Raw genomic sequence first — 11,465 nt, 5'->3', positions numbered from 1 at the left:
CCATCTGTAAATCAGTTCTTTCTTTTTAAATATATTAAGTAGCCAGAAACCAGGTTTGGTAACCATTTAAGTTTTTGTGATAGCATCCTGTTATTATACAAAGAGTCCTAAAGTCTGAGATCACTGCTGAAAATGCCTGTATTTTACATCTAATTCAATTGATTAAAATAATAATCATTCAAAAAATAATACACAATATAATGTCAGCAAATCAACTAAATTAAATGAGTGAAAGAATAAATAAATTAACAAAAATACTTTTTTGTACATTGTAATGTAATTATAATTACAATATCAGTTAGCTAAAAAACAATGGTTTAATATTTATGTATTCTACCTTTACCTTATTTTAACAATGTGTGCTATATATATATATATATATATATATATATATATATATATATATATATATGTTATTTATGCTAATAAAGTCAACACTAACTACAGTAATATGAACTAACAATGCAAAAAACATTTTTTAAGATTAATTAATCTTGTTTAATGTTTCAACTTTCTTTTCTACATATACCAATTCATACAAACATTGAAAAATGATATAGATTAATGCATTATAATGATGGGCTATAATGCATATATAAATTAAGATAAACAAGAATGAACACATTTTTATAAATGTTTAGTTCTGTAAACATTCATGTTTTAACTTATAGAGCTTTGTTTGTTGCCAATGGGATTTATGAGTACAGTAATATTTTATTCAGTGGATAAATTCAGTCAATCCTGCCATAAACTTTCCTGTACAGCAGGAGGCAGCAGAGCACCAGATCGCGCATGCGCTTCCAAACAAACAGAGACGAAGAAACTTCTGTGTCCACGTGACCCTGCACATGATAGGAAAGTAATGTAGAAATAATGTAACGTCTCATTTGTTTAATTTTTCGTTAATGCGGCACAAAAAAAATAATAATAATTAGCATGAATCGCGAGAGGTTTGATCTCCAATAAATTACAGTACAACTAAACGTCAGGTCTCTTTCTTTATGATCAGTGTTTGTGAGATTTAACTACACAATGTCTATGACGCTGTCATATGCTGTCTTAGACTTTGAACCCAAAGCCCATCCAATAAACTATCTAAAAGCTTGAAATAAGCAAAGTTAGATTTGCCAGTCAGAAGGTCTCTTGATACACGTTCAGCATGCCACACATGAAGAAGAACAGCAGTGAGAAAAGGTAAGTCCTGAACTGACAGATCCATACGAAATCATTTTAACAGAATATTCATAACTTATATATGCAGCTGTTATTTTCTGTGTCTTGTTGACAGTCTGAACCCTATATTTTAACTGAACTGTTGAACTACTGTCACTAATTGTTGTTACTAAGGATGTGTGGATGTGTTTTTCCTCAAGACCAAAGTTAGACTGGAGGTTTGTCCAAAGATTCTGCAGAATCCTGAAGATCCTTTTCCCATCCTGGTCCAACCAGAGTGTCCGGATGTTCATGACGCTTCTTGGAGTCGCGCTTTCAGGTATTCAACTTTTACCATCGGGACTGAGTTATGACAGCTTGTATCTATGTCGGTTCCATGTTTTTCGAATGTTTCAGTTCAGCTGGTGATTTATCAAGTGGGTCTCATTCCGAGTCAGTTCTACGAGGTTCTGTCTGAGAAGAACTATGGGAAGTTCAAAAATCTGGTGCTGTTTGCGGTTATGCTCATTCTGATTAATTCAACGGTGAGTTTGGTCAAATTGAAATGGGTTAAATTGATCAGCAACATAACTTTGGATAAATGCGTCAGCTAAATGCTGATCATAAATCACTATTACACAATAAATCTGTTCCTCAGCTGAAGAGTCTGGACCAGTACATCTCCAGTCTGCTTTATGTCAGCTGGAGAAAGTCATTGACTGAAGAACTCCATAGCACATACTTCAAGGGACGTGTTTACTACACACTCAATGTACTGTGTAAAGACATCGACAACCCGTAATGTATTCACACAACATTCAATAATGTAGTTGCATTGCATTACTTAAGATGACTTCATTAAATCAGCCCTGTTAATGATTTTTGTTTTGTGTTTGTTTCACATCCAGAGACCAGCGCATCAGTCAAGACGTAGAGAGGTTATGTAAACAGATAAGCACTATGGCAAGTCGACTTCTCATTTCACCATTCACTGTGACCTACTACACCTATCAGTGCTTCAACAGGTCAGAGAGATGCTGTGTTCGTAATCGCAGAATCTAAACATACTACTTCATTCTATGCAAATAATGCCAGTGAAATATTTTTGTGTTTTGCACTGAAAGATTTGGTAGGTTAACTTATCTTATTTGAGTTTTTCTTATCTTTTTGGTGCCGCAGTGCCGGCTGGATTGGATTTGTAAGCATCTTCGGCTACTTTGTGGCTGGAACCATCGTCAACAAGATCTTGATTGGACCCATCGTGTCCATGCTGGTTGAGCAAGAAAAGTTGGAGGGAGATTTTAGGTAGACCTATACAAAATACAAAATAAGAAAGATGCTGAAGCAAACGTCACATGTAAATGGCTGCTGTTGCTATCAGATTTTATTTATCAGATTATCAGATTTAATTCTATGAATGCAGCTCTAGCAGTTCAATTCTGCTTTCCTCGTCCTTTCAGGTTTAAACACATGCAAATTAGAGTGAACGCAGAATCGGCCGCTTTCTACAGGTTAGTATGCATTTTTAGATTTTAGTTTTTATCTAAACACAAACCAGGAGATAATTTGTGACCCTGGAGCTCACAAAAGCAGTCTTAAGTCTCTGGGGTATGTTTGTAGCAATAGCCAAAAAAAAACATTGTATGGGTCAAAATTATTGATTTTTCTTACATGCCAAAAATCATTAGGATATTAAGTTAAGATCATGTTCCATGAAGATATTTTATACATTTCTTACTGTAAATATATCAAAACGTAATTTTTGATTAGTAATATGCATTGCTAAGAACTATATTTAGACTACTTTACAGATGATTTTCTCCGAATTTAGATTTTTATTTTTTTTTGCACCCTCAGATTCCAGATTTTCAAATAGTTGCATCTCAGCCAAATGTTGTCCAATCCTAACAAACTATACATCAATGGAAAGCTTTCAGATTATATAAGTCTCAATTTCAAAAAACTGACCTCATGACTGTTTTTTTCTTATTTTTTATATTTAATGTTTACTTTATAAAAATACAAAGTAGATGCCATGCACACAGGTTTCTAGCCATGACTAATTTGTTTTGTGGTCCTGGGTCACATTTGTTGTTTTTGTTCAGGGCAGGTCAAGTGGAACACATGCGGACCGACAGAAGGCTGCAGATGCTCTTATCCACTCAGAGAAGCTTGATGAACAAAGAGCTCTGGCTTTACAGTAAGGACTCCTGAATTAAAATACCATTCAGAAGATTGTATATATAAAAATACAAATTTGCAGTATTTCTCACTACTGTCACTGAAAATATACAGTGGCAGAAGAAAAAGTTTAATTTGTGCAGCTAAAGTTGGCATGAGAACAAGCTGAGATGGTCTTTTCTTCTCTATTATGACTCATATCTGAGTGAAACAGTGTCTCAAATGAGAAGAAGAAAAAAACACTGCAGTTTTTCATAAATAAGAATTGTCGATTTTGATTTCATGGTGACTTTAACTTTGTGAGTTGACTTTAAATGTGTCATTTTGCAGGCATTAAGCTGCTTTATCAAGCTTAGTATGAAATAATAAAGTCCCTCTGTTTTGTTCTTTTTATTTCAGTTGGGGTAAACACCTTTGACTACCTGGGCAGTATCCTCAGCTATATAGTGATCGCCATCCCCATCTTTGCTGGAGATTACGACGGCCTGACGCCTGGAGAACTGAGTGCTCTTGTCAGTAAGGTCAGTCACTTCACTTAGGTTTTAAGACAAACACAAGTGTGAGTCTCTGTTATACACAATAAGATGTTAATCACATGTCTCTTTCAGAATGCTTTTGTCTGCATCTATCTGATAAACTGCTTCACGCAGCTGATAGATCTCTCAACCACAGTGTCTGACGTCGCTGGATACACACACCGGTGAGATGCCCTAAGACTGCTTAAAAGCACATATGTGACCCTGGAGCACCAAACCAGTCTTAAGTCGCTGGGGTATATTTTTAGCAATAGCCAAAAAAAAAACCTTTTATGGGTCAAAATGATCGGATTAGGATATCAAGTTAAAATCATGTTCCATGAAGATATTTTGTACATTTCCTACCGTAAATATATCAACACTTTATTTTTGATTAGTAATATGCATTGCTAAGAATTTAATTTGGACAACTTCAAATGCGATTTTCTCAGTGTTTTGATTTTTTTTTGCATCCTCAGATTCCAGATTTTCAAATAGTTGTATCTCAGCCAAATACTGTCCGATCCTAATAAACCTCACATCAATGGAAAGATATTTTTTATATGATGTTTTAATCTCAATTCCAAAAAATTTACACTTAAGACATGGTCCAGGGTAACATATTTTATGGTGCATCAGTGATATTCTAAAAAATAGTCTGCCTTCTCTTTCTTTTGGTTTCCAGAATCGGAGAACTGCGGGAAGTGATGGCAGATATTGCCAAGAAACAGTGTGACCAGGATCAGTACGATCCACTTTCAAAGGATGAACCTTACAGGTGATTTAAAACTAATTCAAAGTCATTTAGGATATTGGGAAAAAGAACTGGAACTCAAGATCTAATACAGATCTAAAAGAGTGTCCTGAATGCACAATAGTGTTATTTTAGGATATGCTATTGTAGTTTATTTATGTAGGTGATATTTGTAGCAATAATAATAATTCTCTATCAGCGACCGGGAGCTTCAGAGTGTCCCAGGAGACACAGCGTTTGTGCTGGACGGTCTCTCCTATAAATCACCCGTGTCAGTGGAGCTGCTGGTGAAGGACCTGACCCTAAAGATCAGTCAAGGGACACACATGCTTGTGGTGGGAAACACGGGGACGGGGAAGACCTCCCTGCTCAGGATCCTCAACGGCCTGTGGGAACCATGCAGTGGTACATGACAGAGATCCCAGAAGATAAAAGGAGCAGATACAGATGTTGGGAATCCGAATTGTTGAATCATACTGTTTTTCTGTTGCTCAGGTTCTGTGGAGATGACCACATGTTTTGGACCGAGGGGTGTGCTTTTCCTCCCACAGAAACCATATCTTACTGATGGCACTCTCAGAGAGCAGGTGAGAGAAGAGAAAACCATTTGTTGTAACGATTAAATAATATAATAATCTAGTGTTTAATATTTTGAACAATATTAACAACAAACAAAAGTTTGTTGCATTTAACAAAAGTTGCATTTATTTAGAACCAAGAGAAAACATTACCGTCTCCAGCCACGAGAGGGCGCTCTATGTCTTCAGTGTAGACTACAGGAGCAATGAGCAGCATAGAGCGCCCTCTGGCGGCTGGAGACGGTAATGTTTTCTCTTAGTTCATTTCTCTTGGCATGTCAAATTAATTTTTATAAATAAGTCGCACCTGACTATAAGTCGCAGGACCAGCCAAACTATGAAAAAAGTGCGCCTAATAGTCCGGAAAAAACAGTATTTAATATACATTAATTTATTGGCTTTTTCTTTTAGGTTATCTATCCATTAAAGGATGTATATCCTTCCTCAGGTACAGATGAACCTAATTGATATGCATATTTAAATAATAGATTAATATAGCTCAAATATAAAGTATTTTTGAATTACAACTGTGTATGAAATGTGTTATTACAATAAACTTGAATTTTTTTGGCAATGCAACTAGTCAAGATCTTGAAAACATATAGATTATGATGACATTTCGCACTTTTAACCAATAGAAATTCTTCTTTTAGGCTCTATAGATGATGAACGAATACTAAAATACCTGGAACTTGTTGGTTTGGTAAGACTTAACTGATACTGTAGTGTATATTATTGATTTTAATATATAGTGACTGGGGATGTTTTGAGTTCAATACGCTTTCCTCTTTATATTTTCCTGTTTTTTTAAATCTGTTTTGTAAGCTGCATTTCTTTGTGTATTTTGTATGTTAGTCGAATCTACTGACCAGAATTGGAGGACTGGATACAAAAGTAGACTGGAATTGGTGAATAATGAGTGTCAATATCTTGGATATAAAAAAATGTGTACGTTTTAAGAACATAAGAATGAAATCCCCTCGTTTTTTCACAGGGATGATGTTTTATCGCCAGGAGAAATGCAGAGGCTTTGTTTTGCTAGATTGTTTTACCTGCAGCCCAAATACGCAGGTCAGTTCCTGCATGGTCTCATCAGACTTACTGTAGTTTTAGATGATCGAGTTCATGTCCTGTGTCATGAGTAAGACATGCAGTTTGTTTCAGTACTGGACGAAGCCACTAGCGCTCTGACGGAGGAGGCCGAGGGTCAGCTCTATGAGGCCTGTAAACAGCTGGGAATGACCCTCATCAGTCTGGGTCACCGTAGCACTCTGGAAAAGGTGATGACCTATGACCTTTACACATTCACTAACACAGCATGGCAGACATTACTGTAAACGTTTGTGTGGCCTGTACTTAGAATTCTTTATTTGTGCTCCCTTAAACAGTATCATGACATTATGCTGCGACTGTGTGGAGGTGGCCAATGGGAGCTCACCGAACTCAAAGAGGCGTGAACCTTCAAACTTACCCATTAGAAAAAGAACATATTGGTCCGTTTTGTGGTTATGGGGGCATTCATGCTTGAGACTCTAGAGAAATCTTGTTTTCTTGACAGTGTACAGTCTGCTGAGGTTCCTGATAAACTAATGCAGTATGAGTTTTTTTTTTTTACTACTGTTCGTCTCAACTTACTTTTCATATAGCAGTATATAAGGTTTTTTGTTATGCAAGTACTGTTCTACCTTTATTGGTTGTTTCTTGTAAAATGGATTTACAAAAAACATTTTTTGTAATGAAGGACGTTTCAAGAATCATTTCAGATAAAGTGGCCATAGAATATATTTCAAATATATATTTTATAACTATTAAGTATGTTATTACATGACTGATATTAAACTATTCATGTATTTAATTATTAATATATATGCTATATACTGTATATATTATTCTGGAGGGGAACATTTTATTTCTTGTAATTTCTCTCCCTGACCAGTAGAGGGCCACAGAGCTAAATATTTTTAAGTATAACTATGCTCAGAGTTAAAATGACTCTCTATTCCTAATACATACTGTAATAATTTTCTCAAATGCATTATTTTGAATGTATTTGAGAAAAAGAAGACAAAAGTATTTATCACATCTATAAGGAAAGGCATGGAACTTCTGGAGAAAATACAGTAGATGGGAAGAAAATAAATAAATTCCTGCTCTGCATCCCACTATATCTCATTGCTAGAGTTAAGTATATATAGTTCCAAGTTACAATTGCCAAACTTTCTCACTTTATATGTTTAGAAACAACTTGACCTGTTCTGCTTTTTGTATTTATAGTATTCTGTAAATATATGGCATGCATACTACCTCTGGCCACAGTGAACTGTATGCATCTCAATGAGTTATCAGTTTATCTGTCATCATGCAGGGAACACTTAGAGTAGGTCGAGTTTAAACAGAAATCATGGATAATCTGCATAACCAGACATTTATATTTTAAGCATGGCAGTACAAGCAGTTTTCTTGCATTAAAACCAGACAGGATTGTGAAAGTGGCACATTTGCAAGTAAAGCAGCATAGAACTGAGCTCAGAATGATCCCTTCCACCAAAGAGTTCGACTGATCCCACTGCTTGAGTTTCAGGCAGTTTTAAATGTGAGCCTGGCCGGTCTGCTGCTGTCAATCAACAGGCACGCTGGAACAGATAACGGGAAAGACCCGGTATCATTCGGGAAAATATTAGACAATCAGTGGAGGAATAACTAAACCATATCAAGGGTTTGTGAGGGACATTCATTTTAGTCAAATTAATTCAGATAAATAAGCATTAAAATATTGTTGTTGTTTTTTAAACCAACTGCTCAAAGCAGGATTATAAAGCTCCTAAAGGAAAAGAATTTCAGTCCTTTAGGTAAAATGCAACAAACCTTGAGGAATATCAGTTAGTATAATGAAACACTGTATTAACTGCATAGGTTACAGTATGTTTTATATATGTATATATATGTGTATATAGATATATGTATATAGATATATATATGTATATTGATATATATATATGTATTTATGTGTGTGTGTGTGTATATATATATATATATATATATATAAACGTAATATTTCTTAATAAAACGTAGCCTATTAATAATAATAGGCCTAATAGCTTAATTTGTCATACTTATGCTTAATGCATCGTATGCTAATTTAAAATCATGCTTTTGAGTATTGCATTCGTCAGAAGTAGCAATTTACTACAATAGTGATACCTTGAGCCCATAGAATGTAATAACAATAATGTACCATTTGTTACTGCATTAAGAAAAATAAAACAATGGCTCTGAAGAAACTTCAACAGCTTAAATTGGAGGAACTGTTAAAACGGTTTACCAATGCCATACAGGTTGAGGTGGCTGTTCAACAATAAGAGTCACTTCACCTCAGTCTGACATTTGCTCCGGTAAGTGACGGATCTATTTTCATCGGGAGGTTGGACCGATACCGAAGCGTCACACGGAAAGCAAAGACACCGGGGATAAAACACTGTCCTTCCCCGCCACAGTTCACGGAATTTACCTGTTTCCTCGAGGATATATTCACATGCCAACATCGGATATTTATGAACACCTGCACCGTTTATATTCAAGTAGCTTGACGGGAAAAGGGTAAGAGGCTATTTTTTTTATCGTTATAAAATATTGAAATGGTGAAACTTTTAATATCTGAGGGAAGACTTTTCTCTCTCTTTTTCAAAATGTCGATGTTATTTTATTAGATACATGCCGCAAATTCAACATGGCTGTATTGATTACGTTTCTTTATTATTTTGTTGTTCATTTTAAATTTAAACAATGAGTTCTTTTTAATTATGAAAAATACTTTATTTTTTTTATTTATTTTTTTTTGCAAGGAGAGATCCACTCAGGCGAAAACGTCTGTTGCTCTTTGAAACGAAATTTGTAAGTTTAGAAAAAAAAGGAAAAAAATGCCATTGACAAAAGCATGCATATCACACAACAGGTCAGATCTCTTCTACAAATGGACATAGTGCAGACGGAGCCCGACAGCTGAGGTTATTTTTGGGACAGGCAGCTCAGGGTAGTGAGGTGTCAGAGATTGCAAATGTCTTGCTTTGCAAACACCAACATCCCTTTAACTTTGCTATACTTTCTGTGGTGGGATTTCACTAGATCAGCCACTGTTCTGTTGGAAATAGTGGATGCAAGCTGATGACCTCTTCATTTCATAAAGATGTATAGGTCAATATGATTATTGTTTCTAGATACAGGGCTTCTGAGGTTCTTTTACATGGTTCATTCTGTGTAAACTTCTGTCAAAAGTGGACAATGTTCTTCTTGTCCAGGTCCATTTGCTCTGATGTCATAACCCACAACAATGACAATAACTTGTATTCCCTTTACATTCACAGTCATTCTCTTTTTGGGAAAATGGACCAAAAATAAAAATGGCTTGTCCTGCTCTAGAAAGAAAAAAAATCCATATATTATATATATATATATATATATATATATATATATATATATATATATATATATATATTTTTTTTTTTTTTTATCTTATTTGAGTGGCGTCATTACAATATATAATTTCAGCTTGAGTAGTGCCATCTGATAGATACATAGAAAATTATGAATTCTCAAATAAGGCAGATTTGTTTTAATGCTTTGTTTATACACTTGACTCTTTCAACCAAGTAGCATCATCGCAAATTTGTGGTGGGATACTGGAGAGGCTTGAGTGGGCATCTCTAAAAGTAGGCATCTCACATTTCTCAAAATGTCTATTTAAGGATCTTGTTGAAATGGTTATTTGTCATTAGCAGACCCAATTTATTCAAAATGATTTACAGTATGCTAATCTGAAAAGCAGCTTTTCAGAAACTTCCTTGAGATTAGTTGCAAGATTTAATGGTGATAGGGTGCAAATATGTAAAACTTTTATAAAATGTCATGTTTCTCCTCTATGTATTGACCACAACTTTACATTTTATTAAAGTGTGTTGTTTCATCTCTACAGAAAGCAAGAATGGATCAGAATTTATTTGGCGGGGCTCCACGCTTCCTAACTCGACCCAAAGCCTTCTCGTTGTGCGTGGGACGAGATGCCTCCCTCAGCTGCACTATTGTGGGAAACCCTGTTCCTGTAGTCACCTGGGAGAAAGACAAGATGCTTCTTTCTGCAGGTGGACGCTTCAAAAAAGTAGAAGATGGGGATGTTTACCGACTTACTATCTATGATCTAACTCTAGAAGACAGCGGTCAGTACATGTGTCGTGCCAAGAACAATGTTGGAGAGGCATATGCAGCTGTGACCCTGAAGGTGGGACTGCCGGAAACTGTTACGGATCGGGCCCCAGTGTTTACAGTAAAGCCTGTCTCCACCCGTGTGGGTCTAGGGGATGATGTTACCTTCTATTGTCAGGTGGCAGCCCATCCAGCAACCAACTTTGACTGGGAAAAGGATGGTCGCTACCTGGGTGAGACCAACCGCATCAAGATCATCTCAGAAAATGACTCCAGCTCCTTGAGGATCCAGAGTGTCAGGAGCTTGGACAGTGGTACCTACACCTGCCGTGCACAGAACTCCATTGGCCGTGCTCAGGCCGCTGCTGCGCTAGCGGTCGACCTTCAAGATACTCATCTCCTGAATGCAGACAAGAGCACATCCCTCCTCTCACACATGCAGAAGCGGAAAGAAGATATGCGGAAGGACATCTCCTTATACCGCACCGTGGAAAGTTCCTCAACCACGCATACAGCCTCATCTTCCATGGTCACAGAGGAACTTGGAAGCTTGGGACTCGCCCATGATCAGAAGCAGAGGGTTTCGGCCTTAACCAGCATGTTGCCCAAAGGTGTGTTCACCCGCACCTGTATGCTGACTGAGGGTAAACATGCAAAGCTCAGCTGTTTCGTCACAGGCCATCCCAAACCTCAGATCATCTGGAGGAAGGATGGGGCGAACATCAGTGAGGGCCGCAGACATGTGATGTATGAGGACCAGGCTGAGAATTTCATCCTCAAGGTGCTCTACTGCAAACAAAGTGATAATGGCCTGTACACCTGCAATGCATCCAACTTGGCTGGACAAACCTATAGCGCTGTGCTAGTGATTGTCAAAGGTAAGAATAATGTCTGCATGTATTTACTCTTGGCCACTTTATTCATCCTAATTGATCCATCTGCTGTCAGAATGAGTATGTGCACACAGTTCACAGCAGATATTATTACTAGTGTGGGGCAGAACATTTTTAATGCTTTACATTTTAATGTTTACTTTAACCCCAGTTAATGTTTGGTGCTTGTACATTTACATACACTTTGAATGACTTG

The 11,465-nt window shown here is 36.6% G+C and overlaps 2 protein-coding genes across 25 annotated transcripts in view; both read left to right on the top strand.

The window, feature by feature from the left end:
• The first annotated feature begins 811 nt into the window (after window positions 1–811).
• abcd4 (ATP-binding cassette, sub-family D (ALD), member 4) lies at window positions 812–6,920 on the top strand. Of its 2 annotated transcripts, XM_026258478.1 has the most exons (19): window positions 812–1,194; window positions 1,374–1,492; window positions 1,570–1,697; window positions 1,811–1,950; window positions 2,061–2,177; window positions 2,332–2,457; window positions 2,613–2,663; window positions 3,258–3,352; window positions 3,733–3,854; window positions 3,942–4,033; window positions 4,534–4,626; window positions 4,802–5,007; window positions 5,098–5,189; window positions 5,592–5,628; window positions 5,834–5,883; window positions 6,036–6,088; window positions 6,175–6,251; window positions 6,345–6,460; window positions 6,569–6,920. In XM_026258478.1, exons 1-19 carry the CDS (start codon window positions 1,160–1,162, stop codon window positions 6,635–6,637), a joined length of 1,818 nt encoding a protein of 605 aa, XP_026114263.1. In that variant the 5' UTR covers window positions 812–1,159; the 3' UTR covers window positions 6,638–6,920. The 2 variants fall into 2 exon arrangements, with proteins under 2 accessions (XP_026114263.1, XP_026114264.1); XM_026258479.1 differs by lacking the exons at window positions 812–1,194; window positions 1,374–1,492; window positions 1,570–1,697 and having other exon boundaries at window positions 1,814–1,955.
• A 1,641-nt stretch (window positions 6,921–8,561) lies between these two features.
• The window catches only part of obscnb (obscurin, cytoskeletal calmodulin and titin-interacting RhoGEF b), a 53,694-nt gene continuing 50,790 nt past the window's right edge, over window positions 8,562–11,465 (top strand). For 12 of the 23 annotated variants that reach the window (XM_026258428.1, XM_026258432.1, XM_026258436.1 and 9 more), the window contains exons 1-2: window positions 8,562–8,777; window positions 10,150–11,254. In XM_026258428.1, the coding sequence (XP_026114213.1) occupies window positions 10,159–11,254 (1,096 nt within the window). In that variant the 5' untranslated portion in view covers window positions 8,562–8,777; window positions 10,150–10,158. The remainder of the gene's footprint in view (window positions 8,778–10,149; window positions 11,255–11,465) is intronic. The other 11 variants (XM_026258446.1, XM_026258444.1, XM_026258445.1 and 8 more) reach the window with 2 other exon arrangements.

Source organism: Carassius auratus, unplaced genomic scaffold (assembly GCF_003368295.1).
Source record: "Carassius auratus strain Wakin unplaced genomic scaffold, ASM336829v1 scaf_tig00214714_1_2670353, whole genome shotgun sequence".
Taxonomy (NCBI): Eukaryota; Metazoa; Chordata; class Actinopteri; order Cypriniformes; family Cyprinidae; genus Carassius; species Carassius auratus.
The sequence above is the reverse complement of the archived record's forward strand: the minus strand, read 5'-3'. Positions and strand labels throughout refer to the sequence as shown.